At 38.1% G+C, this 17,896-nt stretch overlaps 1 protein-coding gene across 2 annotated transcripts in view; it reads right to left on the minus strand.

The window, feature by feature from the left end:
• Positions 1-17,896, minus strand: part of GRIA3 (glutamate ionotropic receptor AMPA type subunit 3) — a 145,957-nt gene that overhangs the window by 102,611 nt on the left and 25,450 nt on the right. For both annotated transcript variants that reach the window (XM_053955517.1, XM_053955516.1), the window contains exon 3: positions 8,809-9,048. In XM_053955517.1, the coding sequence (XP_053811492.1) occupies positions 8,809-9,048 (240 nt within the window). The remainder of the gene's footprint in view (positions 1-8,808; positions 9,049-17,896) is intronic.

Consider the following 17,896-nt stretch of genomic DNA (forward strand, 5'->3'; position numbering starts at 1 on the left):
GTGCTCACTCCACAGAAGTTCTTCACCTGGTGAATGCTTCATTTTCCTGAGCTGAAAACCATCTTCTCACCACCACACCAAGCTCAAAGAGGGGTGTAGTCTCTCCCAGTGTATGCTGGGAACCTGTTCCCTTGTTGTGAATAAGAAACAGCCCTTCTTCCATAAATACCACGGGCCACCAGTAGCAGTTGTCACTCAGGCTAAGAAAGACCAGTTTCTAGGTGAAAGATGCACAGGAAGAGCAAACACACAGTCTAGATCCAGAGAAAGATGATGACATTTGAAAACTTGTAAGAATACCAACATGCTAAATAAGTGCCATCTTGAATGCACTAAGGAACAAGGTGTCAAAATGTCCTACCTTTGGAAAACTTGTGTTGACCAGAACATGCCACTCCACTGAAGAAGTCAAGTTCACAAACTAATGCAATGTTTCACATTTCTTTTTGGTACATACTTGAAAATTGCTTCATCTTAATTTTGTATTACATAGTGCTGCTTTCTTCAATCCCACAGAGTACCAGCTGCCTTATGCAGATTTTAAGTCAGCAAGAGAGATTCCATTAACAGAATCGGCCCAAGTTCCCAGGTGAAGCCAGCTTGCCTTTCTTGGAGCATCCATATGCCAAAGACACCGAAGACTTCCAGCTTTTAAAGCTGTGCTGCATATACAGATGCAAAATAATGAACTCAAGAAAAGTAACTTTCAGACTCCTAGATCTGTTGGGTGAGATGGACTAAATAAATAGGTTTGATAAAACTTTACCCTCAGTCTTTTGCATACAGGTTTTCTTTTCTACAGACTTCCTTTCTAGTCTAAAAAGTCCTATCTCCTTCCCAGGATCCACAAATTCCACCTTGTCTTCTCTGGTTCCAAGGAAAGCCTGTCCATCACCTCTAAGGCTTGGCTTTGTGTCAAGTCCTTGCCTTTGCCTCAGAGCAAAAGGGCCAACAATGCTTCTCATGTATCTTTTCAGCCCCTCCCTCCCCACTTGGAAATATTTGAAACTTTGGCTTTGTTTCAGGAAATCTGGAAAAGTGAGATTCTGACCATTTAAGCCTTATTGTTGCAGACATAAAATCAACTGAGAACAAAAGCATCTGCACTTAAATTACTTGTGCACACAATGAAAAAACTAAATGTTACAGCTCTACCAAAAGTTGATAAAACATGCACATTTATAAAAAGATAAATATTTAAAGGCATGCACTTACCCAACTCAGTTTATAAATACAACAATTTGCAGATGCATCTCTGCAAGGCGTTGGTGAGTAGCAATGCTGCTGGTTTTCCTGTTTACTACAGAAGATACTCAGGGCCTCAGCCCATGATCCTAAGGGTTTTGGTTGCTTTCATTAGGACCACAAGGATGGACACATCCTGCTTTGGACTTCCAGAAATTTATCCTGAACCTGCCCCATTCTTACTCTGTATCCAGAATGTTCTGCCTCAGGTTTATGACCTGATTTCACGTAAGGTCAAGACAGGTTCTGACACTTTCTCAAACACAACTGGATTCACACTCAGTGTGAATGTGGATATGAGGACACTGTAATACCCTTTTTTTTTATGAATGGGCTGACACTTCCTTATTGTCCGAGGCTCCATGGAGCAAGACACAAATATATTGTACATGTGCAGTTACTCCTCTTGTTGGAAAACACTGCTGACAATAGTGTGTGTTCCAACAGCTTCAAGGGATGCTCAGGCATTGGGCCCAGGCATCTCAGCACCAAACTGAGCCCACTGTGTGTACACAACTGTTGTAAAGAGGCACAAAGCTGCCATACAGAATACCCCCATGAATGCTGTGCTGTTGGCCTTAAGCTGCATCTTGCCAGCATGATACATCTCATGCTGGATGACTTTCAAAGTTGATCCATTCCTCTTGTTCATAAGCTAGAAAAACGGTTTAAGTGATTACCAGGGGTAAGCTAAACAAATAGCAGCTAATGGGGAAGATCAGGAGAAAAATGCTTAAGGCTCTCAGTCCACCTAAAAACCGGTCAACATCCATTCTCCCATGCAGGGTCTCAACGTTTGTTTGGGCAAGGATCAGTGAAAGGGCTTTCTTCTGTAGCTGTGTACCACAGAGACCAAGATAAAAGGAGTTGGTATGAGACTTCAGAGATTTCAGAAGAAATAAATGGAAAGTGATCATCAAATGCTAGATTTAACTGTTCTGACTCAGATTATTCCTGAACATATTTAGGCAGTAAAATCAAACAGTAAAGTAATCCTGAAATATTTCAATTAAGGTCCTGTCTTGTTTCCGGAATAGAGCTTTGCTTCATACATTACACTGTTGAAAGCAATGAAACCATGTGCCCTAAATAAGTATGTCATGGTTTGCCTCCTTGTGAGGTTAAATTACTTATATTTTATACAAACATCTCTAAGCAATATCTATGACTTTAAACCCTATATAAATATAAATTCTAGGTATTATAAGATGGTAAAATCACTCATGCCCAAAAGGCTGATAGTGAAAGAAATAGATCATTTTACTATTGCATGTAAGTACATTGAGTATGATTGTTCCTTAAATCTAAATAATGGATATTCTATCATAAGGATCTTTACACTGTGTGTGTTCTCTGTTGTAGCAGAGCATGAAAACCTGAAACTACACTACATCCTTTCAAGCAAAGCCATGCAAAAGCTGCCACATTTGTGGCCGTGCTGCAAGTTGGTTTTGACCTAGAAATTTCTGCATGTCAGTTACTGGGGCACATAAGTCTTAAAATGTAGAGGCTTGTGACACCTGGTCCTGTGACGTGGGAGGTCTTGCCAGGATTTGACTCCCTACACTATATAAAGTGGGAAAGGAGAATGAGACAGCTTATCTACATAGCTACCTAAATGCCAGCAATTGATACTCTCTCCATGTCAATCCCATGATTCTGAACTGCTGCCCAAAATACTCCTGCAAAGAGCCAAAAAACTCAGAAGAATCAAAATTTGTAGTAACCCTCCCTTTTGTGGTCACTTTTGGTATTTTATAGGTTCCCAAACAAGCTTTGTACGTTGCTTTATTCTTTACCACAGACTGCCATTTACAGAAGAAAATGTCAAAATTTTAGAACCTTTCATACTTTAGAAAGTGTAAGCAAAACTCAATGCATCAACCTCACAGGCACAACTGAGAAGAATTAAGCAGGTATAAACATATTAGCAAGCAAGAATTATACTTTTCAAGTGGACCAAGCCCATGTTTAATTTTTAATTAATGAGAAAAATGTAAGCTGGCATTAATCCCTTTTTTGTTTATGTAAGGGATTCAGAGAAGTTTTTCAGCCAGTGGGATAACTCCCCTGCTCTGAAGATAAGCATGTTAATGAACAGCTCAGCTATCGATTCTTTTGACATTTGACTGAACAGCAGGTGCTGAATTCAGGGTTTACTAATGTTGGTGTAGCTACTACCACTATTTTTATTTTCCCCTTCATTGAAGAATGATCTTTATAATAAAATAACACTTCCTGACATGCAGAAAGACAGTACAGAGTCTAAGAAATGAGCTATGTGGAAAGAGGAGTTCTTTTGCACCTCTTTGCTGATGGAAGGTGCTTATAAACAGGAGTCAGTCACTCTATCTTAGTTTCCATTCTTCATTGCTGTTTTCAGGAGAAAGTTGGTCCACCAGAACACAGCATTCTAAAATCCCTAGGAATCTACCAAGTACTAAAGCACAGTCCTTTTAGATTCCATAAAAATTAATCCTACCCCATGTTTAAAAAAAAAAAAAAAAAAAAAAAAAGAGTTACATTCTACATATGAGTAACTTTCCAATGCAACTCTTACTTAATTGACAAAAATAAAAATCCATCAATTTAATTTTGTGGAAGCTATAATGAGCTTGGTTCTACATACCAGTTCTTTCATCAGCTCCAATCGCCCATTCTCCAGGGAAAGCAGTTCAGAAGTGTCTTGTCCTTTGATAGCGATAGATAACTAACCTCATTTTGTAAAAACAGAACTCAACAGAGTTGTTCTTTGTCTTCAGCAGAAGCAGGGAATCAGACCTCATTGCCTTGTACTGAACTCATTTTAAGGCAATTTGATGCCTTACACATGATCACTGAAAAGCTTCCAGTTGTAGCTTTTTTTTCCCCTCTCCACTCTTTTCACCTGGCATTTCTTTATGCAGCAGAGTACCAGGAGGTTTTATATTTAGAAGAATTAGGACTGGTCATATTTTCTGAAGCTATATTTTGAGGCCTTCTGTATCCTTACTTATCCATTACATTCAAGTCAAACATTTGTCTTTTGGTAGCAGTAAGGATTAAAGATGTAATTGCTTTTAAAGCAGACATTTTCAACTCTCCTTAGCCAAATAACCTGGGGCATTAGATTAACACTTCCCTGCCTCAGCCTTCATCTAGCCACTGTTAGCCAATGAAAAAAAAAAATTACCCAGCAATAACCATATTTATTAAGGCTTTTTTTCCCTTGACTTTTGGTCCTGCTAGAGATCTACTGATAGACTAAATCAAAACCAAATGACAAGTACTTCAGATTTAGTGAGGGGTTTGGTTACAATGCCACAAAAAACCTGTGATGTCTCTTTACCTCTGTCCAGACTGAGCAGCCATGGAGTAGGAAGGCATTACACAAACACAACTGGCCATTTTCCTGTCCTGTAATGACTCCTATGACCTGAAGAAGACTTGATGCAAATCACAGAAATCACCTGGTGTGGCTTTAAATGATCTGCCTGACAGAAATAAGTATCTTCGTGCACAGTAGGTATGACAAATCAAAACAACTTAGGAAAAAATGTCCGTGTTACATTGACAGATGGAAAGCAAACAATCTGTACAAAACTGTGTTTCTCTGGCAAAAATAAACCAAAATGTTACTTAATATTATGAAAATTTAAATAAACAAAAGCTTCAGTATTACAGTTCACCATTCCATTTTTATAATTAACAAGTATTTCATACTTTCAAGCAACGATAATATGATTATGAAACACACAAGTTTACCTCTGCACACATTCACACCTGTGTTACTTCAGTTCACTGACTTCAGTGGAACAACAGCTGATTTAAAGTAAAGCAAGAGAAGAGACAGAGCTGAAGACTGAAAGTAAACCTGAGGGTTTTGATAAAACATAATCCTCAGCATGAGATACAAAAGGCGACTTTCCTGAAATGTGCTACCTAAATTCTTAACAGCCTTCTGTACATCACCTCACCTCATCTCATCCTGACAATCTTAATTAGTCTTAGTCCTACTGCAGAGAAGCCCACTGAGGCAGTTAGCACCATACAATTAATCAGATATTTTGCATGCATCACAGCAACCAACAGTGTCAACTTACTGATGTGAGTTAACATAAACAGAAATCAACCCTGCCTTTCCCTTTCACATGAACTAAAAGCATGTGGCATGAAGTGAACATATGATTATTTCTTCTACACACCACTTAATGTCTCTTCTTCCCTTAGCAGCCATTTCCTAAGGCACCATTGCTCTCTGCAAAGCATGTTTTAGATTTTTTCCTGGTGGTACTAGAGGAGAAATGTGATTTGGTATTTCTCTTAAATTTCTGTTTCTTCATAGAAAAATAAGTTTATCAACTGAAATTAACAATGATAAGACATAATTCTTGCTGGTGAAATTCATGAATCTCACCATTTCTTTTCCTATGTGCTTTAGCAGTTTTTAAGAAACTGAATTTTATACCTTCACATAAATATACATTTGAGAGCACAATATGCAGCAGTCATCTTATAGCAACAGAAAATATTATTTTATACTTAAGACTGTAAGTATATACAATGTACACACTCAACTGATTAAAAGCTTCACCACCTATGTAATTATACATCTTTATTATATTGTTTGAGATTTATCTTTGGTCTTCATTGCAGGAGCCAAACACCACAGTATTGTACATAAAGTCACTGAGGAGGAAACCATACACTTACATGACTTGATGGCAAACAACAAAAAGAAAACAATTTTACAAAGCTGCATTTTCCTAAGCTTAAACCAAAAGAGTTCAATAAACCACAAGAATCTTTACTCAGTTTTGTATGGCATGTGTAATATGCTGTGGTACTAATAGTATATGCAATGTTTCATACATGGTGGTCTTTCACTTCAGCAGGATATGGTAAAGCTACTTACAACATCAATTCAGTCCATAAATAATACTGACTATAAGAAAGAATAGTCTAATATTTAGTGATTTCTCAGGTTCTCAGTGAGTTTATAATGTTCCTAAAAATGCACTATTTAAAGGATAGTTTATCTCAGGAACTGACAATTACCTGCTCAAGACATTCTCTCTACAGTGTTTGTGCCCCAAAGCAGTTAAGTATCTAAGACAGGAATTATTAAAGTTGGGACAACTCTAGTGTTTGCATTTCTTAGCAAAAGAACATGTACAGTCTATTCACTACCTGACACAAGCAGTCATTCCCCATTATTACTGTCCAAACTTTTGGGGATTTTTTTTGTATTTGAATGCCTATCACAAGAAATTGGTGAACTTACTGGAATTGTCAAATGTTTGAGGTCACACATGATTACCACTCCTCAAAGGAATCTAACCTCCATTTCTCAGTACCTAATTGCCCTGTATCTCTCTGATAGTAAACTTCCTAATTTATTATAATACTAGAAGAATTAAAATTCTTGATAGGATGGCTACCAAGTTTCTATGAAGTAAACTAAAATAGCAGTAAGTGAGGCTAATAAACTGTTCATTTTTTCCCATTTTAGCAAATAATATGTATGTTACCAAACAGCAGCAACTAGGAAGAACAGATAAGATGTAAGTTTGTACCAAACAACTTAAAGCCCATCATCAAGCTACCTATATGTACTGATGCTTCTTCCATGCTAAAGACACAGCTGTCCTTTATCCTTATCCTTAATGTCCTACATTTTATAATCCTACAGTGACCTTCACTGTCATGTCACTCAGATTTGTCACTCTGACAGTCAGAATGGCTGACATAACACAGGGCCAGCCTAACACCATTCTGAGATGCTGGAAGTTCACCACAGGATTTTGGTTAGTCATTGTAAGATTGAGTAAAGTGTTCCAAATGGATTAACCATCGTAAAAAGCTCAGACTGTGTCTACCTAAAGATTGTACACACTGAGAACTGCAAATAAATGCAAGTTTCAGGTTGCAAGCCTCCCCTCCCCCTGACTCCCATTATTATCTCACTTAGTCTGATAGTCATGTCATCTAGACAAGTTTTAGTGAAACTCTTATTGTTTTGGATGATTTTTCCAGTCTGAAGTGCCAAATTTCTTGAATGACTGGTGAAACTCTTTCCAAAGCCAAGTTTAGTAGCCTTAATCATGGTAAATTTCATCCTGGAACTAATGGCATTTTACTTCATCACACACTGTAAGCTCATTGTATTTGGCCACATCAAATAAGCCTTTCTTACTAAGACAAACTGCTTATTCACAGGAGCTTTCATTTAATAGTGGACTAAGCCAGAAAAACAGATCTATGGGTAATGATTTTAAAAGATTTTGGAAGTAATGGTTTTCTTAACTTCACCATATTTTCCTACTTAATATCACAGCTAGGGTTTTTCAGTGCTAGAAATATTTAACACCTCCAAATCACTCAGAAAATTTTAAATGCTTGCCATTCACCTAATTCAGACTGAAAATGAATTTTTTCAATAAATGATTTTTTTAGGTTTTAGTTGGGTGATACTACTATTCTTCAGCATGAAAAGCAAACCCACTGAAGACTTGATCCTTAACAATATGCAGTAGCCTAAGGAAATATTGCTATGGGAGCCTGGAACAGAATCTAAGCTTCTTTGTCTCTATTGAGATCCCTTTGATCTGAAAAATTTCTTGAAGTCAAAAATCATGAAGCTGGTAAGAAGGGCAGTGGCACATCTATTTGATAAAAAAAATGCTACCCAGGTGAAATCTGTAACAGAGGAAATTCAGCAAATTCAATACACTCAGAGCAGGTGGCAGCTGAAAGACTCCTCACAGAAAATGGTTTCTGATGTCTAGATCTCTTTTTGACAGATTTTTCAGATTTTCTTGGACAGATTTTTACCGCATTTTCTGCTCATTAGTAGTTAACAATTGGCTTAAGTGTGAACACACTGGTTTTAATATGTTTCCACTTAGTTAAACATAACTCTGGTCATTCTTGGCATGTATCTCAATTTGTCTCTGGAATGTGAGCTATCTAGAGCATCTTTTCTCCAGCCCAGCACAGTTGAGTTACATTGTTCCTGTTGTTGGATTAATATTTGCTTGCTTAGGCAAGAAGCTTCTTTTTCTTTCCCCACCTTTTTCCCTAGACTCCAGCAGAGATCTTACAATATATGCTTAGACCATTATTAATGCTTAGACATCTCCAGAGTGTATCTTAGCATGGATTGCCTTTGTCCAGTGACAGAAGAAATGTGCATTTATGTAAAGTGGTGTGGGATTTGCAATGCACACACAGTGGAAGGTCCTGCTTATCAGCCTTTTTCATAATGTTGACCTTATTTCTTTTGCAAGGACTCAAACACCCCGGCAGTGTGGAGTCTGCAGTTTGGTGGAAAGCAGGCATGCCAGCTGAATACTTACTCTGCTAACACTATTCTCAGACAATCTCCTTAAAAGTTATCAGTAACATGAAGATGCTTCCTTGTCATTTATCCATTCATTTCAGTTCCTTCAGAACAAACTGGTTTTCTAGGACCATCACAAAGTTCTACCTACATCCCCCCAAAAAATGGTCTGCACATACTGATGCTGGTAGTACTCAGAGCAAGCTATGAAACAGAAAATCAGTCAAAATGAGAGTGCTTACCCCGTTCTGTGTCATAGAGGTACACAAACTTTTCCCACTTGTAGTAGGTCAAGAGACTCAAGATGGCTCCTTTCAATGCTGGCCGCATCTGGATGACAAACTGCACATCTGCATCTGTTGGGAAGCTCGGTGTGATGAAGGACGTGTGAAGGGCTCCACAGAACGACGTCAGGGTGTTCATGGACATCTGGTCATAGAATCCAAAGATGGCATAAACTCCTCTGGAAAACTGTGAACAGACTAAGAAAGACAGACAAGGTTGTTAAAATCTGATATATAATGGAATACAATCAAATTTTCAAAGTATATTTGAGGTAAGCCTTCCAACCATTCCTGCTATTATTCTGTATGATGCAACAGATGAAGTGAATTAATGAAATAATATATACTAATTTCAGTGCAGCAATCAATTGTACCAACTTTGTAGCACTTAAACTGGCCTGAACACATTTATTTTTGGTGATGTTTTGTTCAGTGTTGTTACAATCCACTAATCTCTTTTTATGCTTTAAAAATAAACATGGGATTACATTACCTGTCTGTAAAATACCTTTCCTTCCTTGAGTAGCACCTTGAGAGCTCTGTGAGGAGCTACATGACAAATGTCAGGCCTGCCTTAAAGTCAGAATGTTAAGGGTTTTTTTTTCCCCTGGTATCCAAAACTGATTCAGATCTGATTCAAAGAAATCTGGATGTTTTATTCCTTTATAGTCCACAACTCTGAAATCTCTGTGTGGTCTTTTTCAGTAAGGAATTATGGTGGCTTCTTAACAGAATGTTAAAATATTTCAGAGTAATAAAGTCTGTGACTTATATGACAACACAAATGAGGAGCACATATTGTTGCTTCATGGGACTAAAGCAGATATTCCTTAAGGCTGTTAGTCATTAACCATTCTGCTACCCTGAGAAACTCATCTTGTATCAGAAAAAAATCAAAATGCAGACAAATATGATTTTTTTTTGTACTTATTGGGGAAAATATTTCATTATTTCCCACCCTTTATAGAGATTGAACAATGACCATTTTGGACAAAGATGAAAATATTTCAAATTGTAAACATGGTCAGTTTCATGGGCATTGCAGGAAAAAGAATTTCTTAGTTGTTCAGCTCTGTAGGAAAAGCACAAAGTTCTTGTGACCCTGGGTTTGTTCCATGGAGGGAGTCTGAATCACAGATAGCAAGGGAGCCTGATCTGTGAGCTGCTGGGGCTCTGGATTATAAAAAGACTACAACTGCAATACAACACAGCACAACAGCACTTCTAATCATACCACTGCTGAACAGGGATGAGCAAGGCCCATTTGTAATGAAGAAAGGTTTCCCAGAAAAATGTTCATTCAGCAACAATTAACAATTTCAATTGTCAAGAACTGGATTTAACAACCATTTACAACCAGCCCCATTGCCTTGGGGTGACTTTATGGCAATAGTCTAGTCCCTAATCCTCTGCTTTATGCCCAGAAATGGCTGCTGTAGATTTAATATGAACCAGAAGGTGGGGCTGGAGCCTGGGAACCCCAGGGGAAGGCTCTCTTGGAACTCTCTTCACAGGGTGTGCTCCATGCACCATGGACTGGGACACGTTATGTTGCTCCTGCTGTTGGATTAGATTTGCTTGCTTGGGCAAGAAGCTGTCGCCCTGATTTTCAAGAGTTTTCTAAAGCCTTCTGAGTTTACATTCTTGTAGAGAACTTTCTCACACAACTTTCTGTAAACAACCTGTTGTTTTGCATTCTTTCATAGAGGCGGAGAAATTTGATGTACAGGTAGTTTGTCCAGTGTCGTTGGAGAGGTGGCACGTTCACCCTCCAATCCTCTGGCACCTTTTGAGAACTATAAAAGTTTGGAGTCAGAGAAAATAGATTAGTCTCTTCATCGTAACCAAAGCTGTGGTGCATCGTTTTTCCTTGTGTCACCTAGTGACAAGAAGCTTCATTTTTTTCTTTCCCCACCTTTTTCTCTAGATTCCAGCAGAGATCCTTCAGTTTTTTGGTTGGGGGGTGGGGGGGTTGTTTGTTTTGGGGTGGTATTTTCCCTCCCCCCTTGAACTGTTTTGGCTTGGTTTTTTTCTTTGTTTTCCCCTCCACTCTCATGAGCCTGTGGGGGCTGTGCTGGACAGTCCAGGCCCCAGGAGAGACCAAGCCAGCAAAGGAAAGGCCACCAAAACCCACCAGCTTTGCCTGCTGTGAGGAGGAGACCAACACCAGAAGTGTTCCCATCTATTCTGCCCAAGTGGCTGCGTGAGCTCCTGTGCCTCCCCTTCCCCGAGACAAAGGGGACAGCTGCCATCTGTGCCCCCAGACACACAGGCCTGGCTGGGGTGGGGGTTAAGGGTTTGAAACTTCAATTTCCAGTATTTATTCAATCCTTTTCTGTGCCTTGCGTGCACCCTTTTTTTTGTTAATAAACAGTTGGGTTTTTTTTCACTTTCACCCACTGGTATTCATTTCTCTCATTGGCAAACGCCCTTCTCTTTAGAGAAAACACTAATTTCAGGGTTTTTTATCCTAAAACTGTCTCTAAACCAAGACATCCATTAAACACTTCTGCAAAAACACTGCATATTTAACTTTGCAAAAAACCCAGTAATTACCAGTAAGAAGACATGACTTCTACACAGAAATCTAGAGCATTGCTACTTCTGAAATATCATCACATTTTCCACCATTCAGGATCACTAAAAACTGTTAGAGTAATTTTAAAAAGGATTCTCCACAATAGCAGGTCATTGATACAGCATCAAGGAGAGCATCTAAAATCAGCAATCAGGTGTGAAAATTTGATTTTCTTCCTGAAGCTCTAGATGCAAAAACTAGAGAAGCTGTAAAGGAATTTCTTTAAGTATTTAAGCCACTGTAACAGGACATGACCAGCAGCAAATAGCAGCTGGTGAGACAGAAAGGAAATAAGAGGTGGTAATTTCTGAAAGGAAAGTTTGCAAAGGTTATCAACCACAGAAAAGAAAAGATATAAAAGAAGTTCTAATACAGTAAGAATTTATTCCCAGAGGCATGACTGAGGAATTAAATACACTGTTTAAAAAGGCATTTCGTTAAACTACATAGCAGCAGGATATAAAGCAGAAAAGCTACCATAAAAAATTATCTGCTGAAGTAACAAATAAAAAGCATTAACTTACAGATGGAAAAAAGGGAAAAACAAAAATTACATTAGAAAGTCTGGCAGTCTCCAAATCATTGAAATGGTGTGTAAACCCTCTAATTCCATAGGAATAATCAGTGAAGTGGGATTAATGGAGTGAGTGTCCTCACATACACTGAGCCTGTACCTCACAGATCAAGCTTCTTTCATGTATATATTAATGGCATAATTTTCATGTAGAGTCTGTACTGCAGAGAAAACCAAGTATTCCAGGAATCATCCCTTCTTGCAATGTAAACAAACATTCTCAAAGGTCTCCTGATCCTAAAAACCAAAAGCATTTCAAATAGTCCTGGATTCACCCATTATTTCTTATCAGGTGTAATATTAGGAATATTAATATAAGGAATATTTCTGAACTGTGACTCAACTGAGTTATACTTTATTTTCATAGCAGATTGTGCTCATTTATGCAATGTGCCCATCATCAATTGGTGAATAATCTGAGAAAAAACTAGTCTGTGAACAACCTGACTAAGCAGGACCTTCTCCAAGTAACACCTCAGAGCCAACATGGAGCTGCTGCTCGCATGGAGGCGAGAGCTCTGATTTGGTCCCCGGAGTATTTGCAATTATTTTTCCTCCTGATTTTGGAGAATCACCAAAAATATCTTCTAACAAATGCAACTACCTGCCCACTCTTATTTCTCCTGGTTCAGGTTTGTATTCACAGCAGATTTTAAAGATTAACCCTTTGATAGACTGTTTTCTACTAATAGCTTATTATTCCTGACTATCTATTATGCATGCACTGTAGGATGCCAATTTAGTCTTACCAGTCTATTTAAAAGGCAAATAAACCTTTGTTTTTATAAGGAAAAGCTAAAAGGCCAATTATCTCAGTCCTCAATGTTTATTTGCATTTTTTAACTCAAAGTTTTGTTAAAATTTTGTAGCATTAGGTCTTCCACACAGTTTGTGACCTAATCTCCTCTGTGATCAGACAAACCTGTAGAATATCCATGAATCCAGAGTCATATTTTTACTTGTTTTCCAAAAAGCAAATGTGTAATTACATTCATTTTGATTACATTATTATTCTAACATCACTCAGCCACAAGAAAAAAATTAAAAATACTAACTAAGCCTTACCCTTAAGCTCTTTTTACAAACTGCTTTCTACTAACAATCAGAACAACCTTCATGTTTGAGTAAGAATTTTGGTATTTTTCCTTAATTAATCACAGTTGATTTATTGGGGTTTTTTTCCTATTTGAAAAATACAGATGGTCAAACACATACTTTGGCTGTTAAAGAGATTATTTGGACAAGTCCTAGTTCAACCTCATTCCTCAAGGAAAAAAACAGATTTTTTTTTGCTGAGCTATGTAACTGCTCTTAATTATGTGGATGCACATCTGTTTCCAAGGACAGCACATAACCAATTTGATTTATAACATTATCTGAAAAGTTTCAATGTCCACAAATAAGGGGGAGAGGTCCTGAGCAGCAGTTTTCCAATGGGAGATCATGATAAGCCATTATTTTGGCATTAGGTGAAAGGTGAGTATTTATTAATGGAGATTTAACACTGGACTTATTCTCAGAGTGAGCTGCCACATGCCATCATGTCCAGGAGAGGAAGTGATGGTATGACAGAAGTCTGTGAATTCTCAAGCATGTCAAGAGAAGATAAAAACTTTCAGGTCATGACAGACTGGTGTTTCCTGCCAAGGAAGGAAAATGCTCGGAGGCAGAGTGACAACAGCGGTAAGCAGAATTTACTTAAAAAAACCCAAAAAAACCCCACCACCACACCAAAAAACCCCAAAACCAAAAAAGCCAAACTAAACCAACCAAGCAAAAAAACCAAAACCAAACCCTAAAAATCCCAAACCCCAAAAGCAACTGACCAAAATGCAACTACTGAAGCCAAATAAATAGAAATCTTAGTTTCCATACTGAATAGCAGCTCAGCCATCCTAAGCATCAGTGTAACCCAATGAACCCAGATATCTGTTTGATTTGCATTTCCATGCTCCCTCCAGTCAAATCAGGCCCACCACTGAAACTTGCTAAGACTAACCAGATAAGTTTTTTTTTTTTTTGTACTCAGATCCCAGGAAGGCTGCAGGCCAGAATCTCAAAAGACGTCCCACTTCACACAAGTTATTAGATGTTTTTTGTATTTTTAAAATTTATTTTTGCTTTCTAATGGTATTTAGTTTTTCTATGTTTTAGTGACTGTGAGTATTCCTGACACAACAAGGTTGTATAAAACCTGACATTTCTACTGTCTATTGCCTAGAAGCTAAAGTCAAAACTTCTGACACCTTTTTTTTTTTACTTCCAGTTCTTACTATAAACAACTGAAGCGTTACTAGGAACATTTACAAGTAGGTTTGGATTTTGCTTGTTTAAAGAGAAGATGTATAAAGCTAACAACAGATATGTTACTGGTGGGACACAATACATGCTTTTCCACTGGATGATATCATTAATGACTGAATTGTAAAAGTCAGCAGGATCCTCCCAGCTGCGGCATCCAGTGAACATCAGCCCTGGATGCAACAGAGCCTGCTAGTTTTGGAGTCAGGTGTTGGAGGTTACAATACCTCAGACACTATTCCTCCTTCATTACTCTTTTTATGAGCAGGTAATATCCCCTTTGTCCATATCCATTTCTTATAAAGTAGGTCTGACACAAGTACTGTGTCACAGGGCACTGTCAGCCTGTTTCAGAGACACTCCCCCAGCTCTCGGGAGGGAAGGAGCCGTAGGAGCTCTGTCTCAGCTGACATTATCCTGTGTTGCTCATACTGCTTCCTTAGTTTTGTGTTCTGGGTTTTCCTCAGCTGTGAAATAATTTTATTCCCTCCACTTCCTTCTGCCAATTGTCTTGGATTCCAGACAACTCTCAGTGCCAGCTCCAGCCAACAGACTAATGGGACTGCTTTACAATGGAATAATATGCAGCCTAACTCAGAGCACTTGCCATTTTCTAGGGCTCCATCCTGACCTTGTTGTAATAAAGCAAGGGTTACCATTAACTTTACCTCTTACAGCAAGAATACAGACTTCCTCTTAGAGAGACAGACAATACCTCTACTACTTTCTTTTGCTTTCATTTTAATACACAGAATGAAAAGCAACAATTCTCTCTACCTTGAGCCCTGAGGAGATCAGCACAGCAGTGCCCCTGAATGCAGAATGAGTTACTTTCAGGGGGCTCCAGGCAATCAGACTTGAGAGCTTCCTTTAAAGACAAGCCCATCATATTAAAAATGTAAAATTAAGTGAACTGCATTTACCTATAGCCAATAAAGCAATCTTTTACATTTTAATTAAGACACTGAATTCTGTCATGAAGAAAATATTGTTTAAAATTCAGGTGAGAAAAGATGCATTTCTGAAAGCAGCTATTCCTGGAACAGTTAACAGTGAAAATTCCTGGGGGCAGGAGGGAACCAAGGAAGCTACAACTTGCAATTGGATATGAATCTTCCTGAGACACTGGCTATAACATGACTTCTCATCCTACCTAGAAAAAGATATGCCCTCACAAACAAAAAAATATCCCCTAAAAAGAAAAAAAAACCAACTCAAAACCTCACAGCAGAGCACAAAACAAAACCAAAATTTATTCCTGTTACTTCACTTATGGCATCAATTTTCTCAATGATGAAACTGCAATGTTTTATCTAGTTCTTTTTATAAAGAACTACTTGGCTTGTTTTGTTCTATCTAATGTCTTCTTCAAATATACACACTTCAGTTTGCATTTCATTTTAGGAAAGCAAATAAAATAAAACCAGCATGTTCTGGCAGCAGGAGGGGGATATTATTAAATTGCAAATGAAAGGCATAAGGATTAATCCATTCATATTTTACAAACCATTTACTGGAAAGCAAGTCTAAACACATGTTCAGATCCAAGCATCCTTGAACACTCTCTGGTCAAGATCCTGTTCAAGATTACTTTGGTCACCATTTCCCAGCTCCATCACACACTGTTAAAGAAGTCTTTATTTCTTATCTGCTTTTCAAGATGACTTTGGAACCCCAATCACAAATACAGTTCCTTGGTGCTGAGTGCTGTACAAACCCATTGCCACAACCCTGGTTTCTTTCAGTGTGCCCAATTCTTATGACATACTTGACTCAATAAACTTTACGCATTTTGGCTTATATATATATATATATATATATATATATATATATATATATATATATATATGACTGTGGTCAAATAAAACCTTAACAACGTACATGAATTTGTTGTGTGCGGGATCTTCTCTTTGAACTGCAATTTTTGTGTGAATTTTATGAGTGTATGAAAAATGCCAGCTGGCAGTGACAAACACAAGCCACCTGGGCTGTAACAGTGCTAGTGGGAACACCAGCAGCACCAAGGCTCACACATGCCACAAGGGGGGTAATTGTCCAATTGTCCATTAGCATGGCTTCAGTCTGATAAAAGTAAACCAGGATAAAAACCCCTCTGGCCCAAACTGCCAATTTGATATATATGCAAAGTAAAGCTTTGGTATTTAAAAACTAGCTAATATGTTTAATATGTGAATAAAAAGGGCAATCCTGAGTACCAAACTGTAAGACAAGCTGAACATAACCTTGATTTTACTGAGAAAGCTGTGCTTAGCTTTCTGAAAACTGCTCTGGTCCGAGAAGGTACTGCAGGAGAAGGTACTGCAGGTAGCCTGAGCAGCTGGGAACAGGCAGTGCTAGTTGTATTGCTATTTTCTATTCACTTTCAAACTTAAGATAGTGTAGAGTCCAAACTACCTCTGTTTTCAGGTTACTGACCACAAAGCTAAAAAAAAAAAAACCAAATATTTTTTTTTCTTGTAAAATCTTGTTAAAACTCAAGCACAAAATGGGTCTTTTGTCCCACAAACCTACCAAGTTATAATGCATGGTTTTCATTAAAAAAAAAAAAAAAAAGAAAAATCACTGGCTATTCAGAATTTCTGTAATTATGGCATATTTCTGATGGTGGAAGAAACCCAGGAGTCAATCCAGTCAGTTTCCAGGAAATGTCAGCCTCTTCTCAGGACAAAAATATGAAAGGATTTTGTTTACCTGGGATCCCTGTTACACACTGATTTTTTAAAAATATACCATTGATTATGAGTACTATTAGAACATTCCTTCTGAAAGGCTATGAGTCAGATAATCATGATTCATTTTGAAGTACAAACCATTGCATTTTGAAAGAAATAAAATAGGGGTGTAAGCTTAAAATGGATTAAAGGTGAAAGAAGATATATGTATATATGCCATAAAAATCAACTGATTTTTTTTGGAAGATGATTTAAAAAAACGTGTTAGGTACTTAAGGACTATACTTAGGTATGTGCTGATCAGAACCCTACATGATCCTGCTTGTGTCTGTACAAGATGGAGTTCAAGCTCTCAGACCAGGTAGCACAGATATAGCCAAGCTTTCTGTTCTTAAACCCATCCTGGTCATTTGTGATCTACTGTTAACAGAACACTTTTCATCCTGATCCCACCATCCCCACAAGCTGCTCACAAGAAGCTTTTCTTTTAAAGGAAAGCTATTAAAAACATACCACACAGTTTTAAACAAAGAGCTTTTAAAAGAAGACTTTGTAATACTGTTGTAGAAGTCAAATTGAAATGCTGTGGATCTATGTTATTTGTGACCTCTTCTGCTTTCTGCCTATGCCCATCTTGACACCAAAGCAGATGCTTGCAGGAGAAGCACAAGAGGCTTCTCTTGGTGGACAGTTAAACTCACTGCTGGAGAGAAATGGAAAGGCATTGGTATCTGCCTTTCATACCCTGCTGAAGAGATGTTTCTGCTCAGCTACTCCAGGATAATCAATGCCTTGCCAACAGCAGCAGTATGTGCAACGCCAACACTCTGCTCCTGATTCCAGCTCCACCATCCTGGATGCATAAGATTTATGGCACAGGCCTCCCTCAGGTTCAGAGAG

This window comes from Vidua chalybeata, chromosome 14 (genome assembly GCF_026979565.1).
Source record: "Vidua chalybeata isolate OUT-0048 chromosome 14, bVidCha1 merged haplotype, whole genome shotgun sequence".
Taxonomy (NCBI): domain Eukaryota; kingdom Metazoa; phylum Chordata; class Aves; order Passeriformes; family Viduidae; genus Vidua; species Vidua chalybeata.